Source organism: Eschrichtius robustus, chromosome 16 (assembly GCF_028021215.1).
Source record: "Eschrichtius robustus isolate mEscRob2 chromosome 16, mEscRob2.pri, whole genome shotgun sequence".
In the NCBI taxonomy this organism is placed as follows: domain Eukaryota; kingdom Metazoa; phylum Chordata; class Mammalia; order Artiodactyla; family Eschrichtiidae; genus Eschrichtius; species Eschrichtius robustus.
In genome coordinates this window covers 989,807-1,016,004 of record NC_090839.1, presented here as the reverse complement: position 1 = coordinate 1,016,004, position 26,198 = coordinate 989,807, and the positions used below count along the sequence as shown (strand labels likewise).

Genomic DNA, 26,198 nt, shown 5'->3' with positions numbered 1-26,198 from the left:
ATGAGCGTCCGTGTGTGCCCCCACCTCGGGGTCGGCCTCTGGCTGTGGCTGGGTGTCACCCTGGGGCTCGGCCAGGGACAAGGTGAGGACACGGGTGTGGGCTTCCTGTGGCCCCTGCCTGCCCCCCACCCCAGGCCATACCTGCCCAGGGCACAGGTCCCCCGAGGGACCAGCCTCCCTCTGGCCCTGAGCCCCCAGCAGCTGCTGTTCTGGGGGGACAGGTGCTGAGGGGGCAGAGACGGGAAGAGGGGACAGCTTTGCCCACTGTGTCGCCCTCAGCTGTGGCTTGACCTTGCGGTCTTTCCATTTATTTGGGCTTTTTTTGTCTTCCGGTTGTGGTTTGTTTTTTTTTTAACAGTTATTAACAACACTGGGTGTGCATTTAATTCCCTCTTATATTAATGGTTTTTTTCCATCATTCCCCAGACGCCTTTTCAACGTGAAAATTTCAAACAGCAGAATCTAGAGTAAAAAGTGACACCCCCGCCCCCCAGGAGAGCCCAAGATGCTGCCTCCAGCAGGTCCCTGCTCATTTAAGCTCCTTTAAGGCACACGTCTCATCAGCCCCCTGCCCCCTGCGGTAGCACCTTGGGCAGCTACACCCCATCCAGTGAGGGGACGCTTCCGCTCCCTACTGGACGTTCACGGTGTGTCCCTTTCGGGGTAACGCTGGTCGCTGTATCCTTTGTAACACCCCAAACCCGTAGGGGAGGGCTGCGTAGACGGACCCTGGGAGGTGGTGTCCGCGTCCCAGGGGCCGCTCCGGTCACCCCCGCCGGCCACACCCCTGGCGTGCACCCAGCTCCCACGGGTGATGAAGGGGCAGGAGACCGCCGAGGCCTGGCCTTGTCGGGGGCGGCAGGGGCGCATCGTGTGGCCGCCCAGCCCGGAGCCCCGGCTCTGCTAAGCGCCTTCTTACTGGTGGTGCATCTTCCTGGTTCCACTTTTCCACGCAGGTGGTCAGGGACCTCTGTCCCTGGGGCTCTGACAGGATCACCCTGAGGGGGCCAAGTCGCTAAGGGACCCCCACAGACACCTGAGTCCAGACAGCACGAGGTCCCCGCAGGCTCTGGGTAGACGGGGGAGGGCTGGGGTGGGGCGGGGCCCCACGTCCACGCTGCCCTTCCCCGAGGGTGGCCCCGTGGGGGGTGCCCCGGGGTGGGTGCTGGCTCCCAGGCGCCCCACCAAGGCCCTGACCTGCAGACTCAGAAGGCAGCTGGGCATGGCCCCCAACATGCCAGGGGCGCGGGGAGACAGAGGCTCTTCATGAGCTGGGCTTCCTGCTCACAAGGGGCTTTTCAAAGCCCCCGCTCCTGAGACATTCCTGCCTTTCAGCCCAGGCTCCAGGGATCAGCGGGGCCCATCCGGCGACCCGGCTCAGCTGCTCCCCGCTCTTAAGCGATCATTGTGTCTGCCGTGGGCTCCCCCCAGCCCTGCCCTTCCCCTGTGCCCCAGCACTGAGGGGGACGGCCAGAAGGAGCCCATCTCTGTCCCCACTTTCCAAAAACAGTCGCCTCCGCCAACGAGCTCCCGGAAGCTCGGAGGTCAGGCTGTGCCTGAGGGCTGAGACCTCTGCTACCCCGTCCTCCTCCCAGGATGGCCAGGCCCACCCCAGGGCACCCCCCATCCAGGGCACCCCACCCTCATGGGCCGTGTGAACCTAGTGGTGACCTTGGGGCCTGCAGCTGTGCAGCTGCGTCTCCCGCTGCGGGGACTCGGCGGGGACATCCGGGCGGGCGGGCAGCTGCTGTGCTGGCTCAGTGCCTGCGTTTCCAGTGGGGCAGTTATGGCCACTCCGGGAGGCTGGCCTCACTCCACAGGGGAGGGGGCCTCCCTGGACAGAAGTCTGCCCTCCCGGGAGCTGCCAGGCGGCCCCGGCGCCTCAGACCCCCAGGGACCCGGTCCTCCTTCAGCCCCGGGTGGGGCCTCTTCTCGAGTCCCCCCAGCTGGGGCTGGGCCCCCTCTGACCCTTAATGGGGCTCCAGCCTCCTCGGACCCTGAGGACGGGGCCCCCACAGCTGGTTGGGGCGGCTGCCAAGGGGCAGTCCTGACCACCCGTCCTGCCTTCCCAGCAGGCGGCCGCCTGAGGCTGGCGGTGCTGCCTGAGGACCGGCTGCAGATGAAGTGGAGGGAGTCGGAGGGGAGCAGCCTCGGCTACCTGGTGCAGGTGAAGCCCAGGGCAGGTAGGGGCCCGCGCCTCCCCTCTGCGCGCACTGACGGTGACCACGGTCAGCATGGCGGTCGCTGTGCCCGGCTCCTCGCGACTCTGCCTCCCTCCTCCCCGTCTGCCCCGCTGACACGGGGAAGCTGTGGCAGGAGAGCAGGGCCCCTGAAGTCCCCACCGCGGTATCCCGCGCCTGGCACACGCAGAAGGCGCTCGGTCACTTGGAAGAAACAAGGACCCTCCTCAAGCTTAGCGCTCTCAGCGCTCTGCCAGTGCCCAGCGCCAGGGCAGACTCACGGTATCAGAGCGCGTCTCACAGGAGGGCGGGCGGCAGAGGCGCCTGGCAACCCAGCACAAACCTCCAGACGGGATGAGGGCTGCAAGTGTTACAGCCTTTCAAAAGTTGAGGTTTGACACGCAGACGAGCCCACAGTCGTGGGTGTGTGATTGCAGAATTGGTACATGCATGATGCAAAGGCAAACCGGAGCTCACTGCCAGGGTGAGGAGAGACCCCTCCCGGTCTCCACCCCCTCTGCTCCCAAGAAGAACCCCCTTGTTGACGTGGCTGTGGTTTTCTACTATTTCAACTAAGCCAAATTTATTTACCTTATTTTTCACATCTTTTTTATCTTTGCTGATTTTGTGTGCGTCTACTTACCCCATTAGTTACTGAGAGAAGTATTTTGAATCCCCCACCATGGCTATACATACGTCTTTCTGTGGTTTCTCACTAACCTTTGTTTTATACGTTGAGGTTTTGATATTAGGTGCATACAAATTCAGAATTATCATTATCTTCCTAGTAGACCGAACCTTTTTCGTTATGAACTATTCCCATTATCTCTGTGGTTGCAGTCTTTCCTTATAGTCTCCTTTTTGTGAGATAAGTACTGGTCCGCCAGGAAGCGTTTGCACTGAAAACCTTTTCCCATTCATTTACTCAATTTTTCTTTAGCCTTTCATTTTAGATGCATCTTCGAAGAAGCATAGAATTTGTATTGCTTTTATGTTACAATCTTTGTCTTCTAATTGAAACGTTTTTCCACTTAACATTTCATGAAGTTACTGATATATTTGGGTTTAAATCTACTATCTTCCTACTTGTTTTCCTTTTGTTACATTATAATTTTTTCCTCTCCTTTCTTGTCTTTTGGTGGAACTGAATTTTTATGGAAAATTTAAAACACATGCAAAAGAAGAGAGCGTGATGTAATGAAGCCTCATGTTCCCAGAATTTAGCTTCAACAATTATCAACATACAGCCACTATTGTTCCATGTCTCTCTCTCCAACCCCTTCCTTATAGTGTATTATCATAAAGCAAATCTCAGATGTTATATAATTCTGTCTATAAATACTTCAGCATGTTTCTCTAAAAGGAAGGACCAAAAAATAACTCTGGTACCACTGGCATGCCTAAAAAGTAAAAATATTTCAGAACCATCAGTAAATAATTTGTTGTGTTAAAAACCTTCCAGCTTGCCTGATAAACATCTTTTGCAGTTGACTTCTTTGCCCTGGGGTCCCAACAGAGTCCTGACACTGTGCTCTCCCCACGTCTCAGGTCATGTTCCAGCCAGAACAGTTTCCTCTCCCCTCCTTTCCCTTGACACTTATTTGTTGAAGAAAGAAGATCGTTTGTCCGCCAGAACTTCCAGCATTCTTTGTTCTGCTGATGGCATCCCCGTGGTGCCACTTTTATTGCTCCCCTACCCCCGTCTGTCCTGAAGATTGACAGGTCCCAGAGGTTTGGTCAGATTGAGGTTTGATTATCTTTTGTTGACAACAATCCTGTATAAGTGGTTCTGTGTCACTCCTGCTGCACCACAGCTGGAGGTCCACAGTGTCTAGGGTGTCTTTTATGTGTGTGAAGTTAAGATTGATGGGTAGGTGGGGGAGGATTGAACACTGTTTATCATCCCATATCCCCCTCTGCTTAGTAGTTACGTATCCCTTTACTCCTGCAGTGATCACCCAGAGACCACCGTGCCATCCATAACTTATCAACGTGTAGCATCCGTGACGGCTACGTTACCTTTCCCCACACTGCAGCAGCACTACATTGATCCCTTTTTCATGCATGTTGATTCTATATCCGTATTAAATCTCATAAAGCATTTTCATTTGCGTAGTGTATAAATTCGACATGAATTTGGACCAGCTCACATGCTTACCCTTTCATTGTTCTCTTTTCCTTCCAGCATGTCTGGGGTTATTTTTCTCCTGCCTGCAAATGTTTCCTTTAGTCAGAGTCTGCTGGTTACACGTTCTGTGTTTTGGGGGGTTTTGTTTGTTTGTCTGAAAATGTCTTTATTCCACCTTCATTCTTGAGGGATATTATTGCTGGGTATAGAATTTCAAGTTGGAACTTTCCTTCAGCACTTTGAAGACTCCTTTGAATGTCTCTCGGTTTCTGTTGTTTTTCTTGAGAATTCAGTTATCAACCCAGTTGCTGCCGTAATGTCTTTTTCTTTTTCCTGGCTGCTTTTAAGACTTTTTCCTCTGTTTGGGTTCTCAGCACATTTAATCTGATGTTTGTGGGTGTGGGTCTCTTTTCTCCTGCTTCAGATTCACAGGACTTCTCAGATCGGTGCCTACTGTTTTACAGTTTCGGGAAGTTCTTTAGCTGTATCTCCTCAAACATTGCTTGTGCCCCATTCTCTCTCTGTATCGATGCCTTTTACTCTTCTGTATTTTCAATCCCTTTGACTCTCCGTGCTTAACTTTGTGTTTTTTATTCTGACTGATCTTCCACCATTTATCTCTTCATTTTTGTGTAACAACCTGTTAGGTCATTCTTTGAATTTCTAACGTCATGTTTTGTGTTTTTCTTTTTTTTTTTTTTAATTAAATTTATTTATTTACTCATGCTTGGCTGCGTTGGGTCTTCGTTGCTGTGCACAGGCTTTCTCTAGTTGCGGCCAGCGGGGGCTACTCTTCGTTGTGGTAGGCAGGCTTCTCAATGCGTTGGCTTCTCTTGTTGCAGAGCACGGGCTCTAGGTGCACGGGCTTCAGTAGTTGTGGCACGCAGACTCAGTACTTGTGGCTCGCGGGCTCTAGAGCGCAGGCTCAGTAGTTGTGGAGCACGGGGCTTAGTTGCTCCGCGGCATGTGGGGTCCTCCCGGACCAGGGCTCAAACCCGTGTCCCCTGCGTTGGCAGGCGGATTCTTAACCACTGCGCCACCAGGGAAGTCCCTGTGTTTCTCCATTTGGAAATTTCCGTTCGGTTTTTGCATTCAAGAATTCCTTTTTTTACTTTTTTATGGTTTGATATCTGAATTCATAGGCTCGTCTTTTAAATTTTCAAACTAGTTCGCATAGTTACTTTAAAGTCTCATGACTCCATTATCTGGGAAATCTGTGGCTCTCCTTCTGTTGTCTAATGTTTCTCTTAACATTCAATCACATTGTCCTGCTCCTTCGCATATCCGGTTATTTTTTACTGCATACCACACGTTGTGACAACTTATAGAAATAATTTATGGCCTTTGGTAACATTGCCTTCCTTCAGAAACACTTTATGCTTGTTTCTGACAGATAGTGATGTGAACTAGCAGTTTGGGGTCATCTTCACTCCATTTTAGAAGTTAAGATTATTTGAAGTTGGGCTTCAGTCCTTTCAAGAGCCAGTCTATCTTCACGAACCCTTGCTCCTGGGTGGAGCTCTTCAGGGTCTCAACCCAAAGCATGAGGGGGGGGGGGTCACATGCCAAGGACTCACTTCCTCAAAGGGCCTGCCTGTACATCCCTCCCCTGTGCAGGCGGACCCAGGAACCCAACAGACCTGGGTTTAAATCCTGGTTCTACCACTGAGTAACTGTGTGACTCGGTTTTCCCATCTACAAAATGGAGGGATGGTTTTGTGAAAATTATGCAGCTTGAGTCATACGAAGCACCAACACCCTCGCCCTCCCGGCCTGTCCCACCTCCCCACATGGGGCTGGACCCAGGCTGGGGGCCGTCCGCCCCGCAAGACGATGGACGATGGGGCGGGCGTGCGGGTCCATCCTCCGTTATCCCCTTTCTAGCACCTGAGACCCGAGAACCGCCAGGTGCTTCCTGACCTCTGACTGCAGTCTCTCCAGTCGGTTCCACGACTGCCTCCCCTGAGAGGTTGGCAGTGTCCCCTTTGCAATCATTTCTTTTTTTTAGTCAGACTCACAGAGTCACAGTGGGACATGTTTGCAGGTTCGCTGTTGTGTGCCGTCCAGCCCCCTGCGCACGGGCGGGTGGGGCCTCTCTCTTTGTGCAGCCCCCATCTTCACACCTTCGTGCTGTCCGCAGGGCTGTTGTGCTGGGCATCTGGAGGGTTTATGTGTCCTCCCTCTGGGGAGGATAAGTCCTTCTGGGGAAGCTTCGTAAAGGCATATTATTTTGCTGCCACAGAGATACATTCTTTCTCCATCTGTTACCCAGGAGTGCAGGCCCCTCCCACCAGGTCCTGGAGAGAGCAACGAAGACCTCTCCCCTTCTTCCCTCCCCAGCCCCAAGGGGAGGAGCTGTGGGAGGGGGAGGAGGAGGCGCCTGCAGGATTTTGCCACTCCCTGACCTACCTGCAGGCACACGCAGGGCACAGTGGGCACAGCACACCTGCACGCACAGGTGCACACGTGCGTGCACACATCGTCCACCTCGGCGGGCTCGACAGCTCTCCCCACCCCCACCCCAGGGGACCTGGAGCAGGAGGTGATGCTGACCACCAAGACCCCCGAGGCCACGGTGGGGGGCCTGAGCCCCTCCAAAGGCTACACCTTGCAGATCTTCGAGCTCACGGGCTCAGGGAATGTCCTGCTGGCTCGGAGGGAGTTTGTGAGTAAGTCCCTCCGGGGGTGCATGTGTGCAGAGGAGGCTGGAGCTGAGCCCTGGCAGCCCCTCGACTGGGAGCCCCAGGCCTGGGTTTCAGTCCTGGCAGCCGCCCGGGAGCCTTGCTTGTACCTGATGCCCCTGCCTGCCTCCCAGGAGGCTGGGGCCCCGTGGAGCCTGGACGTACCCTCTCGGGGAGGGTTTGTGTGCAGCCCCAGGCCTCTCTTCCCTCCCTGGGTGGTCCTGACAGCCCCTCGCGTCTCTCTGCAGTCAAAGATCTGAAGAGTAACTCTGTGAACAGGAGCAGCCGGAGGCCACCGGGGGCGGCCCCGGAGCCCACCCCCTCCCGCGTGGGGAGCCCAGGCCTCGAGCCCCCCGTGGCCTCGGCCCCAAGCCAAGACCTGCCCACGCGTGGTGGTGGGTCCAAGCCGGGGGACGGTAAGTGCCTGGGAGGAGGAGCGGTCCTCAGCTTCCCGCGGTTCCTCTCCGTGCGGCCAGGAAGTGCTTCATCCATCTGACCTCACGCTCTCTAGCTTCGCTCAGGCTTGGCTGCCACGCTCCTGGGTTCACTAAACCCCCTGGGGCAGGTCATCTGCTGGGGGTGTCCTTGGGGCCCCAGTGCCTGGTCCTACCACCCTCAGCCCTCTCAGGAGTCCCCCAGCCTGAGTGTGGCTGGTGAGAGGTGACACAGCTGTGACCTCCCCCCCCCAGGAGTACCTGGTGAGGAGCAGCCCCCACCCAGGCGCCCTGAGAGGGAGACCCCTGCTCAGCGCACCCGAGACCTGGAAGGGCAGAACCACGCCAGGGCCTCGGCTGGAGGGAGAGAGAAGCCAGGTAAGACGGCCAGGGTGCCAGCCTCTGCAGGCCAGCGGGATGGGACCACAGCGCCGCATTTCCCACGAGGCCCCGCAGGCAGGGCTGTGCCTCCCCCATCAGACCCGAGATGTCTCTGATTTTGTTTCTCCCATCAGACTTGGAATGGAAGAAAGTACCTCCTTCCTTAGCCTCACGTGGGGTCCTGGGGTCCGGGCCCCCTGCTGTCTCCCAGTGGGCTTGGGGTCTCACAAGATGGTCTCCCCCACAATGCAGGGCCTTGAGGCCAGGGCCTGCCTCCCCCATTGCGGGGGGGTGTCTCACCACACCTACCCTGCCCGGGAGCCTCAGGTGGGGTCTGGCCCTGGCTCTGGGGCTTGGCCTGGAGGCACCGTCTGTGCAAAACTCAGGGAGCCCCAGATCGAGGGGTGTGGCTTTGTCTCCAAAGAGCTCTTGGGTCCTTAGGACAAGCCCCTCACCAAACGGTGAGGGCTCAGCCCAGAGCTGGCAGCATGGGCAGCTGCCTGGAGCTGTCTGTGGTGCTGACCCACCGACCCCGGTTGGCACCCCGTTGGGCAGCCTCTGCCCGCTGGGCCCGGGTGTGTCGTGTCGGCCGGACGAGGAAGGTGGAACCCCCCCTTCGCCCGCCATAGACAATCGCACAGTGACCAGCACTGCCAAGGCCGATGGAGGGCAGAGGTGCCAGAGCGGCTGGATGTCCTATGAAGCCTCTCTGGGGGGGCTCGGAGGGCCTGGGATGATGGGCTGAGGTTCAAGTGGGGATTTCTAAGTCTGGGGAGACCCTAGTGCCTGTCTCCCAACACTCGGCTGCCCACCTCGTTTGAGGCCAGAGTCCTGTGGCTCTTCACCCTCTACCTGCCCCAGGGGAGGAGATCCGGGGGCTGCAGCCCGCCTCCGGGGCAGTTCAGGGTCCTGCAGCAGCAGCGGGCCTCGCCCAGCGCCTCGCCTCCCTCCCCGCCTTCCCCAGCCGGACCCCAGTTCCGCTGCACGTCCCCCACACCCGTGGACATGATCTTCCTGGTGGACGGGTCCTGGAGTATTGGTCACAGTCACTTCCAGCAGGTCAAAGACTTCCTGGCCAGCATCATTGAGCCCTTTGAAATCGGGCCAGACAAAGTCCAAGTAGGTGGGTCCCAGCCCTGCCCTGCGCCCCACCCGGGGTGGTCCTCACAATTCCTGCCAGCCCCCAGCACAGGCGATGCTTGGAAAAGGGAGTGGGAATTGGGAAAGGAGACGCACAGCCTCTGGGAACTAAGGCTAAGTTCCCACCTGGCCAGGCAGGGGTGGGGTCCCCACCTGCCCTGGAGGGACAGCCGGCTCCTGGGGGCACGCTGTATGGAAAGCGAGGCTTTGCAAATGTGCCTCCCCGGTGACCCGGGCGAGGCTGTGTGTGTCCTGCCCGCCTGCTGTGTGCCCACCCCTCCCAGCCTGACTCAGCACAGCGGGGACCCCTCCCTTCCAGGCCTGACTCAGTACAGCGGGGACCCCCAGACCGAGTGGGACCTGAATGCCTTTGGCACCAAGGAGGAGGTGCTGGCCGCCGTGCGTGGCCTCCGCTACAGAGGGGGAAACACGTTCACAGGTCTGCCTGGCCCCGGCCCCACCCTCAGGGTCCATTCAGGTCTGGTCCCGAGGTCGGCCTCCCTCGCACCCTCCCAGATTTGGGAACGTGTGTTCTGAACCACGCCTGAGAGCTGTGTATTCACGCCTTTGCAAAGGACAAGTCCACCTCGTTCATCCATGGTGAACGTGGTGTGTTGGGCAGTCCTGCTGAAACCGAGAGACTCCTCTGGTCCGTAGAGGCCCCTGGGAGGGCCCACCAGTGGCTTGGGGGGCCCCTGCCAGCAGCAGCCCCCCTCAGGGGGTCTCCCCCGGTAGACCCCTCCCCCCCACCACAATTCCCCTCCCTGTTTCCCGTCCTGGGGCCTCGCTGCTCTTGAGCAGGCAGCAGGGTGTGGGGTGCCGGTCCCTGGGTCTCTGGGTGCCTTTGAGGGAAGGAGAGGGGGCATCCCTGCCCTCCGGGCCCCCGCAGCCTGAAGGGGCCAGGACCGGCCTGGTGGGCAAAGCAGGGGGCCAGCGGCTGGCGGAGCCATCGTGAGCGGGCAGGGAGGGCGCTTGGAGCTGCCAGCACTTTATTCTCACCGCGCCCAAGGCCTGGCCCTGACCCACGTGCTGGAGCAGAACCTGAAGCCCGTGGCGGGTCTCCGTCCGGAGGCGGCCAAGCTGGTGATTCTGGTGACGGACGGCAAGTCCCAGGACGATGCCCGCACTGCTGGCCGCATGCTGAAGGGTCTGGGCGTCGACGTCTTTGCCGTGGGTGAGCAGCCCCCGGGCTCTCAGGGGCAATCCTCACAGCGGGTGGCTCCCACGCCCCCCGCACTGCCCCCCGGGCTGCAGGTCTTGTGGCCTCTGAGCCCAGCCCGCTGTCTGCGAGTGGGGAGGACAAGTCCCTGCTCGAGGCAGCCACGTGAGCCGGCGTGGGCAGCATGGCCGCTCTCTAATGAAGTGTCTGTAGACGTCTCCATGCCCCCTCCTGTCTGCACGGGCCCTGTGCATGGCCCGGAGGCCTTGCTCTGCTCCCTTAACTGGCCAGTCATTAACTCCGTCCCTTGGGAAGGAAACTCCAGACTTGGGGGCAGGGATTCCTGGAAGCAGAGACCGTCCTCGGTGCCTGACCCCAGCCCCAGGGTGTGCAGGACGCCGAGGAAAGCACACTGACCTCCCTCCTGGCCCCAAACCCCACAGAGACCCAGGCAGGCATGGCACAGCCTGAGAGGGACCTTCGGGTGTCTAGCCCCACCTTCACACCAGCCCGTCTCTCGCGGGGGCCCGGCCGGGTGACCCCGTTCTGGGGCCTGTGGAGTCGTGGGTCTGTGGCTTGGGAAGGAGCCTCTGCCGGCTGGATGCCTGGCAGGGGCCCAGCGGTCCTGGCTGCACGACGGGCAGCTCACCCCCACCCCGCGGCAGGCGTGAAGAACGCCGATGACGCTGAGCTGAGGCTGCTGGCGTCCCCGCCTCTGGACATCACCGTCCACAGCGTGCAGGACTTCCCGCGCCTCGGCCCGCTGGCCGGCCTGCTCAGCCGCCTCGTCTGCCAGAAGGTCCAGGGCGGGCGCCTGCGCGGGGGCCCAGGTGAGCGAGCAGGGCGTGGCACGAGGGCAGCGGCACCCGTGCTTGGCCGCAGCCCCACCAGGGCCCGCCCACGCGGTTCTCGGGGCTCTGAGGATACCTGGGGAAGCCCTGTCCTTCCCGGAAGTGGCCCCCAGGGGCGCAGGCAGAGCCACCGTCGCCAGCCGCCCCCTCCCGTCCCACAGTTACACCGGCCGCAGCTGCTCCGGCCCTGGACCCCCTTTCCGCTCCCACCGGCCTGGTCCTGAGCCGAGTGACCTCCTCCAGCATCCACCTGTCCTGGACCCCAGCCCCGCGGCCACCCCTCAAGTACCTGATCGTGTCGCGGCCTTCTAAGGGCGGCGCCCCCAGGGAGGTGAGAGGGGCCCCCCCCTCACGCAGGCAGGGCTGGAGTCGGGCCCACACGTGACAAAGCCAACGTGGAGGAAGAAGAGTGGCAGGGGCGGGGGGCTACCAAACCGCAGCCCCTTGCCCCTGCGGGTGGCCCAGACCTGGCCAGGGACGCAGCCGCGCAGGGAGCGAGGGCCAACCCAGCCCTCCCCAGCCCGCCCCCCTGCCCCCCACCCCGCCCACTCTGTCGCGGCTCCTGTTCCAGGTGGCGGTGGAGGCGCCCACCTCGTCGGCAGAGCTGCACAACATGACCTCCAGCACGGAGTACCTGGTCTCCGTGTTCCCCGTCCACAAGGCCGGCGTCGGTGAGGGCCTGCGGGGCCTGGTGACCACAGGTGGGCGAGGCGGGACCCGGGCTCAGGGTTGTACGGGCTGCCCCCACCTGCAGCCTCCCCTCGGAGCCTGGCACCGGAGCAGTCTTAACCCGGGTGGGGTACACCCCCAGCTCGTGACCGAGGCCAAGTCACTGGGCCTCTCTGACCCTCAGTGTCCTCTTCTGAGCACAAGTGATGTCATTTGTGTCATCACCCCAGTCTTGGCTGGGACCCATAACTGTTGCTGCCCACACTCTTCGTGGAGCCCCCGCCCCGTCCAGCCTGCAGGCCCCCAGGGACTGCGTGAGCCGCCCCCCCAGCAGATTTATTGAGATACACCCTACGACTCACCCATTTACAGTGTACAAGTCAGTGGTTTCCGTTTGTCCCAGCATCGTGCGCCCACACCTTAGCAGTCACCCCCAATCCTCCCCTTCCCCACGGCCCCTGCCGACCCCTAATCTGCTTTCTGTCTCTGGGGTTTGCCATTCCTGGACCCTCCATGTAAATGGGACCACACAGCATGTGGCCCTCTTAACCCGGAGGCCACAGACCTCCCACCCTCAGGGCAAGTGGCCTTAAGTGAAACCCGCAGAGTGGCCCAGGGCGAAGTCGGGACAGGGACTTCAGTTGTCTGCCCCGCCCCCCCCGCCCCCGACCCCCGGGTTGGTCTTCCCCGCTCTGTGTCTCCATCCAGACACACCTGGCCTGCCCTTCCTGAGACCCTTTGTCCCGCTGGTTTATGGGTCTGAATTCTGCCTGTGCTGTGTTTCTAAAGCCCCCCCTCACGCCCGCCCCCCCCGTCTCCCCCAGCGCCCCTGCCCCCGCCCCAGGCGCTGACCCTGGCCGCAGTGACGCCCAGAACCATCCGCCTCACCTGGCAGCCCTCGGCAGGGGCCACCCAGTACCTGGTGCAGTGCTCGCCCACCTCCCCCAAGGGCAAGGAGGAGGGGAGAGAGGTGTGGGGCAGAGGGGGAGGGGAGGCGGAGGAGCCAGCCTGGGGCAGAGCACAGCCAGGGGCGGGGGGAGCACAGGCAGGGGCCAGCGTGAGCGTGAGCGTCCCGCAGGTGCGGGTGGGGCAGCCGGAGGTGCTGCTGGACGGGCTGGCCCCAGGCAGGGATTACGAGGTGTGGGTGCGGAGCCTGCGAGGGGCAGAGACCAGCGAGGCCCAGAGCATCCGCGCCAGGACCTGTGAGTGCCCCGCCCCCAGGCTACTGCCCACCCCGGCTCCCCACAACTTCCACGGGTGGGGGAGCCCGACCCCATCCGGTAGCCCCACCAGCCCTGGCCATCGCCCGCCGTTCCCCCATACGTGTGGGGCGGTCCCTGAGGCCTTGGTGTGCCCTGCAGCCGCCCTGGCCCCCCCCCCAGACACCTGAGCTTCTCGGACGTGAGCCACGACTCGGCCCGAGTGTCCTGGGAGGGCACCGCGAGGCCGGTGCGCCTGTTCAGGGTCAGCTACGTCTCGAGCAAGGGCGGCCACTCGGGACAGGTGAGGCCAGGCCCTGCCCGGGGCCCGATGTCCTGGGCTGTCCAGGGGCATGAGTTGTCCACGGGGACCCAGTGCCCTCAGCCTCCCCCAATGGGCACCCTGCGTTCAGGGTCGGTGGGTGTGGCCGGGTCTCCCCAGGCACAGCCTCAGCCGGTACAGGGGGAGTGGAGGGCACCTGACACCATCCCGGCCCTTGTGGGCCCCTGGGGGCGGCAGATGTGAAGCAAAGAATCATACAAACCCTCGTGCGTGACAGCTGTGACGGGCTGTGCTGGAGGCGCATGGCGTCACGAGAGGCGAAAACGCCAGCTTGTTGGGCAGGCTGGTGGGCAAGACCCCACCCCGGTGCCGTGGATCCTGCACCCCATCCGCATCTCCCCAGTCTGGGGGTGGTCATGGGGCAGGCCTGGGTCTCCCTCTGGTGGGGGCTGCCCCCTCCCCAGCTGCCCGTGTCCCCACCACCACCCGCCTGCAGACGGAGGCTCCTGGGAACGCCACCTCGGCCACTCTGGGCCCCCTCTCCTCCTCCACCACCTACACGGTCCGCGTCACCTGCCTCTACCCTGGGGGCAGCTCCTCCACACTGACTGGCCGCCTGACCACACGTGAGTGTCCCCAGGCTGCTTCCCTCAGCTCCCCTGGACAGTTCAGATCAACACAGCTGCTCGGTGTCTGCTCTGTGCAGCACCAAGCCAGGTGAGGGCGGGTACCTGGACAGGTGTGACAGTGGGCCCTGCGGGCACTGTGCGTAAAGACTTGGGGCCCCTCTGCCACCCCAGCCTCAGTCTCCCTCTTCCAGGGAAAGTCCCCAGCCCGAGCCAGCTGTCGGTGACAGAGCTGCCTGGGGACGAAGTCCAGCTGGAGTGGGTGGCTGCAGTGGCGTCCGGTGTGCTTGTCTACCAGATCACGTGGATGCCCCTGGGAGAGGGGAAGGCCCATAAGGTGTGGGGGGAGAGGACCTTCCCCCCCCCCCAGTTCCCGGGGTTCAGACCCCCATGCTGCACCCTGGGGACATCGGCCTGCATGTGGCCCGGGCCGGGCCCCAACGTGTGGACACAGCTCCACGGGGTGGACACCCGGTCCCTCCTCTCCACAGATCTCCGTCCCGGGGAACCTGGGCACGGCCATCCTGTCAGGCCTGGGGAGGCACTCGGAGTATGAGATCACCATCCTGGCCTACTACAGGGACGGGGCCCGCAGTGACCCCGTGTCCCTCCGCTACACCCCCCGTAGGTGACCCCTGCTCTGCTCCAGACCCCCCGATCTGTGGGCCCCCGACAGGCAGTCCCTCGAGTCCCTGACCCTGCAGCTGGACCACTTGGGTCCTGAGCCGTCCAGGCAGGCATCCCTGGGATGGCCGAGGGTCCAAGTCACCTGGTGTGACACAGTGCCCAAGACGGTCCTGGAGCTGGCCTGGTGGCCCTGTCTCGGCCGAGGCCACTGGGCAGTGTGGCGGGGCCGTGGAGTGGCAGACGTGGTGCAGAGCGGGGGGCGTGCTGCCATCTGAGGCCCCCCCGCCCCTTGTTCCCCCCGCAGTCAGCTGGAGCCCACCCTCCAACCTGGCCCTGGCCTCGGAGTCGCCCAACAGCCTGCGGGTCAGCTGGACGCCCCCGAGTGGCCACGTCCTCCACTACCAGCTCTCCTACGCACTGGCCTCAGGCTCGGGACCCGAGAGGTCGGTGGGTCTCCCTGGAGCCGGGAAGCCATCACCCCTCGTGGGCCCCCGGGTCCTGGGCCTTGGGAGAGACACGTCCCACCCTGCCTGTTAAGGGGGCCACTCTTCCATGGCAGGACCCACAGGGAGCTGAGATGCCTAAATGAGCAAAGACGCTCAGGTGACCATCTCCCCGCCCCCGCCCCAGATCTCCATTCCAGGACCCAGAAGCCATGTGACTCTCCCTGACCTGCTGGCGGCCACCAAGTACCAGGTCCTGGTCTCAGCCGTCTACGGAGCAGGGAAGAGTGTGGCAGTGTCTGCCACGGGCCAGACGGGTGAGTGGGCACTAAGACCCCCAGGCCCCAGCAGACCCCAGCCGGGCCCAGGACCCTGGCAGGTCCCCGGGAGCCAGGACATGTGGGCCCTGTCACTCCTGGACGCACCCGGCACTGCAGAGCTTAGCGGAAGGAGATCGGGTCTTCACGCAAGACCTTCCTCGGTGTAGAATGCCAACCGCTACCCCAAGGGTTAAGGCCACTGCAGTCCAGCTGAATGCATGCAGGCTGACGCGGAGGGGATCGCGGCTGTGGCCTCGCCTGCAGGTGCCCACGGCTGGGGAGCGGCCGGTGTTCTCCTGGATCTGCGTCTGGGAGGCGCAGGGCAGACGTCCAGCCTGTAGGAGCAGGAAGCCGGACGCAGACCACAGACGGGGCGGCTGCAGCGGAGCCCAGGGCCCACGCCGGGCTGGCCCCACCCTCGGGGTATCGGTTGTCCCTGGGGTCCCACCACCTGCCGGCCAGGACCCGGCTGAGAGGAGTCTTTTGTTTTGCTGCTTTTCTTGGACAATCAGATGCTCGGAGTAGAAGGCCCTCAGAGGCCAGTTAGCCGACCGCCCCAGCTTCCCTCTGTGTCCCCTCCATGGGGTTGCCTGCTTTTGGCTTGAATACCTCTGGGGACGAGGGCCTCACTACCTGAGGCTCAGCACCCTTCCTATTTTTTGAGGGGGGAGCCACTTCCCGCCCTGAGGGTCCCAGTTTCTCCATGCGCTCGCCCGTGAGCGCTCCCGAGCGCCCACGTAGCGCCTGGCAGTGGGGCAGGCCTGCACAGCTGGGTCCCAGGATGGCGGTGCCCTGGGCACGTCCTCACACCCGGGCATCTCCCTGGCCCTGCCGCCTGGGGCACATCACCTCTCGGGTGCAGCCCCCAGCGGGAGCACCCAGCCGGGCGCTGTCTTCCTTGGGGTGGAACCTGAGGCAGCAGGACGCTGTCCCTGTCCCATCCCCGTCCCTGAGGCGTGGGGACCACAGGGCATGGTGTCCGGCCACGAGGGGCCCCTCCCCACTGACCCTGACCGCTGTCACCCCTCAGCAGCCTGCCCGGCCCTCCACCCGGATGGCTCCCTCCCAGGTAGGTCCCCCCACCCTGTGTGGCGGCTGCTCCCCACCAGCCCCTAGCCGCCCCTCCTCCTCTGGGTCCTTGTCGGGGGGGGGGGGTGGGTGGCCTGGGACTGGGGTCAGGCAATGCTGGAGGCCCGGGTCCCGCGTGGCCTCCGTGAGCCTCTGCTGACCAGGAACTGGGCGGGAGAGGGGCTGAGCCAGGGTGCCTGGCATCGCATCTTTACTGCTGTGGGTCTGAGACAGCCAGAGGGAAGGCTGACACGTGGGCCCCCATGGTCAGGGAGATCTGCCAGGTCGGGGCGGTGGGGTCAGGCTGCAGGCGGGGGCCCAGCTTGGGGCTGGGTCTCCCGCGGGATGTCCAGAGAGCTTCTCAGCCCCAGCTGCAGGGCTGGCGAGTGGGGATGGGGCTGGGATGGGCGGGGGTCCGAGCACTGAGGGTCGCAGGGAGGCGAGGGCTGTGGGCAACAGAAGGGGCGGGACGGTGCTGCTTGCGTGTCCTTCCCCAGGTCAGGATGGAGGGAAGGGGGAGGAACAGGCCCCTGAAGGCCTGCGTCTCCCTCCCTGCCTCTGCTGCCTCCTCTCACCCAACACTTGGTTTTCTTCTCTGCCTCCTGCCCCCCACCTCCCCTCCCGTCTCTGTCCCTCGCGCCCCACCTCCCCAGGCTTTGACCTGATGGCAGCCTTCGGGCTGGTGGAGAAGGAATACGCCTCTATCCGTGGCGTGGCCATGGAGCCCTCGGCCTTTGGTCCCACCAGGACCTTCACGCTCTTCAAGGATGCTCAGCTGACCCGCCGGGCCAGGTCGGGGCGGCGTGGGCCTGGGAGAAGGAGGGCACCCTGGGGGGGTCGTGGGAGGGGGAGTCCCCCAGGCCCAGCAGCTCCACCCCAGAGCCAGCCAGAGAGACTCCCGGGGGGACGTGGGCTCCGGGAATCCGAGTTCCACAGATTAATAAATCTCTTGTGGGCGGAATGAGGCCACGGTTGGGGGGGTCCTTCTCCCCATGTGGCCCAGGGATTGACCAAACTTGCAGACTTCTGGGCGGGGGCCACCAAGTTTGTCTCCCTGAGTACTCCTGCCTCCTTTGTGCTTTAATTTGATTCTGCAAATATCTGGGGTTTGTAAGAAACCGCTGCTTTGTGACTCACCACGATCAAGGCTTGTGATGACCTCCGAGGTCTAATAGTCACCCCACTTCGTATATGGAGGTGTCTTCAATCACTCATTGGAAAGTCCACATGCACAGCGTAATTCTTCTTAAGTTAAAATGTTTTACATTGCAAAGGTAAATCATGTGCTTTATAATAGAAATTTGAGAAATACAAAATGCAACCCTGGGGCTGCTAAGAGTGGAAGGGGCTCCTTCCTGGGTCAGGAAGGCTCCCCAGGAGGTGGCAGAGAGTAGGGGAGAATGGGAGAGGGGAGGGCACTCAGGAAAAGGAGCAGCACACGCCAAGGCCCTGGGGTTGGTTTGCTTAAAGAATTGCAGCAACGAGGCTGGGCTGTGTCTTCCAGGCCCTTGGTTATCCCAAGAGCAAAGGAAGGGCAAATAGGGAGGCTGCAGGCCATTAGGAGCAATTTTATTGGGTGACTCAAGACCCTGTTCCCTGCCCCTCCCCACCGCTGAGCACCAGGGTGGGAATGGCACCAGCACAGACCCCAGCTGCCCACCCAGTCGGAGCAGCTCCCGAGGGCAGAGCTGCCTCTGGGCTTGTGGGCTCCTGGCCCAGGAGACAGGCTCAGAGACTTTGCTGGGAGCCCTCGACCTGCACCCTCCCCACCCACGCAGAGACCCTGAAGAACGATCATCGTGGACACTGGCCGTGGTCCCTGCTGGGCCTTGGCGGAGCTGTTCCCACTGAAACCTGACAGGCCCGGGAGGGGAGTTCTGCCCCTGACACTCCCCGCGTTACTCACGGGGAAGCCGAGGCAGGAGAGGCCCAGCCTGGCCCCGAGGACCCCACTCTGCGGTCCCGTGGGTCCGGCCTCCTCTCAGGCCTGCGGTCGCCCCTCCTGTGTCCCCACAGCGACGTCCACCCGGCCAGCGTCCCCCCGGAACACACAGTCGTCTTCCTCCTGCGCCTGCTCCCCGAGACGCCCCGCGAGGCCTTTGCGCTGTGGCAGGTGGCAGCCGAGGACTTCCAGCCCGTCCTGGGGGTCCTGCTGGATGGTCAGTTGGAGGGGAGCGGTGGGCCCAGGTCGCTCCTCAAAGGCAGGGGCCACTGACGCAGCATGGCCTCTGAGGCTTTGCACACCCATCACGGCCCCCACTCTGCCGTTCCACTCCGGGTGGGTGCTCCCGCCTCTCGCCTGGGGGTCTCACGTGCTCCTTGCCCTGCCCCCCAGCCAGCAGAAAGTCGTTGACCTACTTCAACCGTGACCCCAGGGCCACCTTGCAGGAGGTCACCTTCGACCTGCCCGAAGTGAGGAGGATATTCTTTGGGAGCTTCCACAAGGTCCTGGAAGGTCCAGGAAGGACCAGAGCATGTGCCTCCCTGCCTAAGACCCTCCTGGCTCCCAAGTTCTGGGACAGACCCCCCACGGGGCTCTGCAGGACACAGGCTGCCCACCCCCCGTCACCATGGCTCCCCCTCTGCTCCTGTGGTCCCCTCTACCCTGGACGTCCTTACCTTAATTTGGGTCAAAGAGCATCCAGCCCTTCTTCCTGCGTCCCGCAAGTCCCTGGGAGGGGCTGCGCGGGATGTCATTTGGTCCATTTCACAGAAGGGAAACTGAGGCCCCGAGAGGGGGGGGGGGTCTCACGAGACTTGGGGTGGAGTCAGGATCCTGACCCCAGGCCCCAGGGGATGGTCACCTGCCCCTCCCCGCTCTGGCCCTGGCCTGTGGGCGTGGAAGGGAGCCCTTCTTGGCCCGGCGCCGCGGGAGACCTCCTGGTGTCTCCCAGGTGCACGTAGCCGTGGGCCGCTTCAAGGTCAGGCTCTACGTGGACTGCCGGAAGGTGGCCGAGAAGCCCATTGGGGAGGCCGGCAGCCTGCCCACCACCGGCTTCGTCATGCTGGGGAGACTGGCCAAGGCCCGGGGCCCCCGGAGCAGCTCAGCCTCGGTGAGCCGGACAACCCGGGGCTGGCGGACCCCCTCCCGCCCCCTGACCCACCTGCGCCCGGCTGACCTGCCCCTCCCCCCACCTGCAGTTCCAGCTCCAGATGCTACAGATTGTGTGCAGTGACTCCTGGGCAGAGGAGGACAGGTGCTGCGAGCTCCCGGCTTCGGTAGGCGGGCAAGTGCCCACTGAGGGCAAAAGAGTCTGAGGGTAGACTGGCCATCCAGGTCATTGCCGCTCTGGGAGAAATCCAGACAGCCTTCCTGGAGGAGGTGGCCCCCGGGGCTAGAGCCGGAGCTCAGGGCGGCTGGATGTGTGTCCTGGAGGCCCTGAGGCAAGGCAGGCTGGAGCAGGCCTGGAAGCCCCCAGCCCCAGGGGTGGCTGCTTCCATGTACTCAGGGCCACTGCCCTTTTCTGTGGGCACAGTTGTGGGCAGGGGTCCTCACCAACTCCCCTGGGTGCCCACATTGGGCTTGGCCATGGTGGCGGCCTGCAAGGGAGTGAGAGAGGGAGTCCTGTTGGGGGCTTGTGCCAGGCAGCTGGGGGGGGGTGGGCACCCAGGACCAGGTCCTCCCCCCTCCCCCCCAGCCTCCCAGGGGTGGGTTTGGAGGCTCCCTGGACCCTGGTGTCCGTGGATACCCTGAGCTCTAGGGTCGAACAAGAACTGAGGAAAGGGTCCATTTAATGGTGGGGGTCTCCTTTCTCCCAGAAGGATGGAGAGACCTGCCCTGCCTTCCCTTCTGCCTGTGCATGTTCCTCGCAGACCCCTGGGCCCCCGGGCCCCCAAGGACCTCCTGTGAGTCCAGCAGCTCCTCCCTGGTGTGACCAGGGACTCCTGGCAACATCTTGCTGCCAGTGGTGATGAGGGTGGCCCCCCCTATGCCCCAGCAGCCATCCCTAGGCCCACCACACAGATGGGATAGACTTCATGAGTGTCCTGGCTGCCTCGTCCACCCCTCGGCCCACGAGTCCCCTTCTGCAAGCCCCTTCCTCCCGATGGCCGCCCTCTCCCGAGCAGGCCCCTCTCTGGTGTCGGAGCCACACTTCCCCGCTGGGGTGGGGGTCCGGGCCCAGCAGTCTGCAGCGCCGCGCTGGTCCCTGGCCACAAGTCGCAGACACGCAGACAGCCTCTGTCCTGGGCACTCTGGGCTGTAGGGTAGCCCTGAGGGGCCTTTCCCCAGGCCTCCAAGGAGGCGGCTCCAGGCCTGGGCCCTGCTGTGGGGCAGGTCCAGACCCTCTGGCCGCCTGAGGCTACAGGACCCGTTCTAGCTGGTGGTCCACAGACCTCACCAGGGAGGGGCCAGGGCTGGAACCCAGACCCACCTGAGCCCGTGAACGCGGTAACCAGTTGGCTGTGGGAGGGCAGGGTGGGCCAGGACGCCCTCGCCCCCGGAGCCCCTTCTTCTTCTCCCCCTAAAGGTGGGGACTGGAGTCCAGGGCACTGCTGGGCGGGCCAGTGTGCAGCCCGGCCTCAGCCTTGCTTGTGCCTCTGCAGGGCCACCCCGGGAGGGATGGAGTCCCAGGAGAGCAGGGCTTCCCAGGGCCCAGGGTGAGTTGTGAGGCGTCCTGAGGGGGTGGGTGCAGGACTGAGCCCCCCGCAGCCCAACCCCAGGCGGGAGCAGGGCCCCCCAACCGGGCTGCGGTGCCCTCTCCGTGGGGCCCCAGCCTGGGGACCACGTGATGGGCGTTCTTGGGCGTCTGGCCAGGACGTGTGTCCTCGGCCCTCAAGTGCGTTTCTCTCACCAGCGGCTCCACCGGCTTTGAAAGTTGCTGGTATTTTCTTGTTGGATGCATGGCCTCCAGCCCCAGCTCCACTGGCTTATGTCTTCTTCTTCGCTCGTGGGGCTCTAGGTTTAATGGAAACACCTGTGCCCTGAGTTGTGACTAGTTTACCCTGTTGTTGTCTTTTGACCTGGTTTTCCATACGTGTCTCCAGGCAGATTTTAGAATCACCTTTGTCTAGGCGACTGCATGGGTCTGTCTCTACGGCCCCTGACTTTTGCACCGTGTTTAAAGGCCTCCCTCAGTCTGAGAGGGCCCACCTGCTCACGGTCCCTCCTAGTGCTTCTAGCGCCTTCCGACACAGAACGTGCTTCCTCCTGCCTCCCCAGACCACTGCCCCGCTGGTCCTCCCACGTGTTGGGTAGCCGGCCCCCGCCAATTTCAGATGCAGCCTAACCACATCACGACTTTCCACGGACTCCAGGGTCCAAACGGCTGCCTCAGACACGGATCCTGGTGTCCAGCTCCACCATCAGGTTCCCCAAATCCTCTGTCCTCTCTGTGCAGGATTTTTGTGCCCCATTTATTATTCAGTTATCTTATTTGCAATAGTTTTTTTATTTTCAGATGGTTTTCTTGGAATTTCCTGGTTTAAATTTACATCACCTGTGAAAAATCACTTCACTGACTGATTTTTATTACACTCGTTTATTTTTATTTTTATTTTTCTCGTTTATTTGTCTGGTATGGTGACACTCCAGAGTTTGTCAAAGAACCACGGTGATAGAAGATGTCCTCATCTTGACTTCACAGAAATGCTTCTAGTGTTTGCCGGTTGAGTGGGGGGCTGGCCTGGGAGCTGAGACAGATACATTTTGCCACGTGCTAGTCAAATCCTACCCTTATTTTATTAGGAGATTTTAAAAATCAAGAATGGGCGTTAAATAAGATTTAGTGCCCCATCAGCTGCTGTGGACGCAAACAAATCATTTTTCTTCTTGAAGCTATTAGTTTGGTGAATGATTTAATCTCTCCCAAATTCTGAACTACTCCTGTTCCCGTTAAAAGCCGGCGTGGTCACCGAGCGCTCACTGCCCATTTAATGGGCTGCAGGCTTCTGTGCGCTCAGGTTTTATTTAGGATTTTCGCGTTGATATTCACAAATGGGAATGCCTGTGGTTTTCTTTATAGAGTTTGGTGCATTGATATGCATGACTCACGTGATTATTTGAAAGCAGTCTTTTTTTTTTAAAACTGCAAATCAAGCAGTTTAAATAGCGTTAGTGTCATCTGTCCCTTAGAGGTTTGGTAGAATGTTCTGGTGTCTGGGGCTCAGAGCTCTGTGCTGGCCCGTCCAGAGCCGGCCCAGCTCCTGGCTATACAGTGGGGTCATAGCAGGACCCCTCCCTCCCAGAGTGCTCTGCGAGGGTGAAGGTGCCTGTGATGGGCCTGGGTCTGGAGACCATGGGCCGGCGGGAGGGCGGGATTGAAGGAGGGGCCGCAGGAGGGGCCGCATGTCTTCTCAGCCCCACCACACACACCTGTGTCTCCAGGGAGAGCCCGGGCCACCCGGACAGATGGGACCCGAGGCTCCTGGAGGTCAGCAGGGGTCACCAGGCACCCAGGGCCGAACCATCCAGGGACCCGTGGTAGGTGTTGCCTACCCCCCAGCACCCACCCCCTGCCCCTCTCCCCTTGCCCTCCCTCCCTCCCATCCCCCCGCCCCTCTCCCCTCGCACTCCCTCCCACCACCCCCCGCCCACCCCCACCCCCAGCCCCTCTCCCCTCACCCTCCCGCCCATCCATCTTCCACCTCCAGGGTCCACCAGGGGTCAAAGGAGAGAAGGGGGATCATGGATGCCCCGGCTTGCAGGTAGTGGGTCAGACCACACTCGGAGCACAAGTTCTGTGTGCTCGGGACGGGGGTCTGGGGACAGGGCCTCCCCCTCCGGGTCGGACCTTGGCCCAGCCTGGCTGGCTGCCTCTGTTCTATTCCAGGGCCACCCCGGCCTCCAGGGCACCCCTGGGAAGGTTGGCATCCAGGGACCAAAGGTAGGAGAGGAGCCTGGCCGGGAGGGTCTGGAGATGGAGGCTGTGGTGGGGCTTCCTTCTCTGCCCCACACCCACCTCCCCCCCCCCCCCCGCCTCCTTCCCCCCGCCGGGGCCTGGCCGGTGGGAGGGGAGCGTCAGCCCACACAGACTGGGGCATGAGTGGCCACTGCCCGGGGCGGGGGCGGGCCCTGGGATGGACCAGCCTCAGCCCGGCACAAGCACGTACCCCCCACAGCGGTGGGTTTTGGGGGTCACTGTGGGAGGGGCACCTGCCTCTGCCCCGCCCACCCCTTCCTTTGCCCTCAGGGAATGAGAGGCCTGGAGGGGACTGCTGGCCTGCCCGGACCCCCTGGCCCTCGGGTGCGTATCGCCTCCTGCGTGAGCCCCCAACACCACTCACCCCCCCGGGCCTCCCCAGGTTTCTTGGGGCTGAGCTGAACAGTGACAGGGGAGGCCTCTCTGCCCCGGGCTGGGGCCTTCTGGGTGGCGGCGGTGCTGGGCTGGGCCCATGAGAGCCCTGATCCCAGGAGCGCAGCAGCCTCAGCCCCCACTCCCCCCTCCCCGCTCCCCGCTCCCCGCTCCCCGCACCGGGCAGGTTGGTAGGAAACGCCGCCATTCCACACGGCAGGAAGGTGCCTGGGCTCCCGGGTGGGCCCGGAGGCGGGATGTGGTCAGGCCCCCTTCTCCCTCTCCGCCTGCAGAAACCCTCACCCCGGGGCCCAGGCCGCCCTGCTGGAGGGCTGGGGGCACCGCCGCTCACTCGGAAGCACCTTCCCTCCCAGCCTGGTGTTCCCGGAGGTCAGAGCGGAGCTCAGGGGCTGGGAGCTGCTCTGAGTGGGGGATCCGGGGCCGGCAGCCCAGACCCGGCCAGGATCTCCCGGGGGTCGGCCTCGCTGGGTTCCTGGAAGGCTGAACTGCCCCTCCTGCAAGAGGCCCCCCCCTGGGGGGGCCCGTCCTGCGGTCACACCCGGACCACTGGGACGCGGGCGGGGATGTTTTAGTGCAGAACTAGCGCCAACGGGCGGGGCGTGCGGGGGGGCTGCCTGGGCGCGGGGTGGGTAGGAGGCACAGCCTGCAGGAGGCTGGGGACAAGCTAAGGGGTCCCCTTAGCTTGTCTTAGCTTGCTCTTGGTCCAGGGCAGGCGGGACCGGAGAGAGGGGCCACCGCAGGAGAGCTGCAGCCAAACCAGAACCCCTGCCTTTGCAGGGCTTCCAGGGCACGGCGGGGGCCAGAGGCAGCAGCGGGGAGCGAGGACCTCCAGGGGCTGTGGGGCCCACGGTAAGCCCCTCCCTACCCAGCCCGCCCGCCCGACAGCAAGGGGGGTCACATGTGTGCAGACTTGTCCCCGCTGACCGCTCGGGGTGCCCTGCGACTGGCACGTTTGTAGAGCAAGTCTGGCACAAAGCTCGCAGCAGAGAGCGCCCAGGCTGCCCCCTGCCCGGCCCAACACAGACAAGGTGGGGGGCAGGTGAGGGGACGTGGGCTCTGGGGGCCGGGGAGGGGCAGACCTGGGCCTGCAGGCTGGGTGGGGCCCGGGGTGCAGGGAAGCTCCCTCTCGCAGCGGGAGAGGTGGGTCCTTGTCCTCTGGGGACTCCTGGGATGAGTCCTGCACTAAGCTTTCGGTTGGGGGGGCGCGGTGGGCGGGCGGCCACGGGGTCCAGATGCTTCTCCTTTTCCTCCCGCTCAGGGGCTGCCGGGGCCCAAGGGGGAGCGAGGAGAGAAGGTGAGTGAGGGGAGTCTGGGGTCCGGGCCGTTCCTGGGGAGGCACAGGGAGGCACTGACTCGCGCTGCTCGATCCACTGGCCACGTGGCCCGTCCTCCCTTGCAGGGCGAGCCACAGTCCTTGGCCACCATCTACCAGCTCGTGGGCCAGGCCTGCGAGTCCGCCATCCAGAGTGAGTGGCCCAGCCTCCCGTGAGGACCGCAGAGCCTCCGTCTTCATCCAGGAGGGAAGGGACGCCCAGGGCCCGGTCATTAGCGAACCCAGCCTTGCGGCCCTTCTCCCGGGCCACGTGCCTCGGAGCAAGACAGGGAGCAAGGGATGGTCTCCCTGCCCTGCACCCTCTGACCGTCCTCCCCCACAGCGCACGTGTTGAAGCTCCACGCCTGCACCCACGAGAGCACCCGGCCCCCCATGCCCATCTTGGAGGCCCCCAGGGCCTTCGGCACGCGCAGTGAGGCCCGGCTCCCTGGAGAAGGGGGGCACGGTGGCCCCCGCCCTGAGGACAGAGGTACTGGCCCCCGTGGGGAAGGGTCTCCCCCAGTCCTGGGGCTGGTGGCTCTGTGTGGCCCTCCTCCCCCAGGTGACGGGTAGAGAGACAGGCCCCCTGAACCCACACAGAACTGGGGCTGCCTGGGGCCCTCGAAACAGCCCCTTCCCCAACCTCCCAGCAAGCCTGAGCTTAGGGCCCCCTCCCCACCCTCTGGTCCCCTCCCTCCCATCCCTGATCCGTCCCCCTCTCCTTGGCTGCCACAGCAGGAGGCTTGGTCCAGTGACCTTGCTGTAATGAGTCCATCCACCTGACTGGGGCTGCGGCAGTGTTCACAGCTCAGATGCTGAGATGGACGGAGAAGTTGATGAGGGGAGATGGAGCTCGTGGCCTCGATGGGGAGGAAGGAGACGGGTGGGGGTGGGATGTGGCGGCTGGGAGGACAGTTCTGCGCCGAGGGCGGGGGCCGGGACGGGGATGGGCGGGGAAGGGATCCCCCCGACTGCAGCCACCACAGTCCCCCAGACATTGCCTTTGCCGTAAGTGCCCCCCGTTTGTACCTGCCGTCCAAAGCTGGCAGGCGCTGTCGTGATGCCCACCCCAGCCCCCTCCCCCGTCCGCACCGCGCACTAAACCCCGGCCTCTGAGACAACGATCAGTGCCTGTTTGAGGTCAGGGACCCCCGACCCTAAGCTTTCAGCCTCAACCTGAAGGCTGGACCCGCTGCCCCCAGGACCCACCTTCCCCAGGTCAGCATAGGACCCTCAAGAAAGGAAAGCACTGCCACCTCCACCCCTTGGTCTGGCACATCCCTCCTTCCCCTCGGCTGAGCCTGGAGCCCTCAGTCAGACAGGCAGCCTGGGCCGCAGGGAGGAGCGGTGGGGGGCTGGGAGCAGCGGGGAAAGTCGTGCAGGTGCCAGAGAAGCAACTGGGGTGGGCGCAGTGGGGCGTGGGGGGGGGGGCCTCGGGGGAGCC

General features: G+C 62.8%; 1 protein-coding gene across 1 annotated transcript; it reads left to right on the top strand.

Moving 5' to 3' along the window:
* On the top strand, positions 1 to 25,327 carry COL20A1 (collagen type XX alpha 1 chain). The gene is made up of 34 exons (XM_068565836.1): positions 1 to 82; positions 2,073 to 2,183; positions 6,834 to 6,977; positions 7,238 to 7,381; positions 8,769 to 8,927; positions 9,264 to 9,383; positions 9,954 to 10,118; positions 10,769 to 10,933; positions 11,116 to 11,285; positions 11,526 to 11,655; positions 12,448 to 12,593; positions 12,702 to 12,829; positions 12,985 to 13,126; positions 13,602 to 13,731; positions 13,926 to 14,068; positions 14,223 to 14,359; positions 14,673 to 14,805; positions 14,989 to 15,118; positions 16,155 to 16,190; positions 16,843 to 16,981; positions 18,206 to 18,348; positions 18,525 to 18,634; positions 19,084 to 19,242; positions 19,331 to 19,408; positions 19,949 to 20,035; positions 20,735 to 20,788; positions 22,781 to 22,834; positions 22,960 to 23,013; positions 23,320 to 23,373; positions 24,220 to 24,291; positions 24,701 to 24,736; positions 24,842 to 24,890; positions 25,098 to 25,244; positions 25,317 to 25,327. Exons 1-34 carry the CDS (start codon positions 1 to 3, stop codon positions 25,325 to 25,327), a joined length of 3,762 nt encoding a protein of 1,253 aa, XP_068421937.1.
* Positions 25,328 to 26,198: the final 871 nt, after the last annotated feature.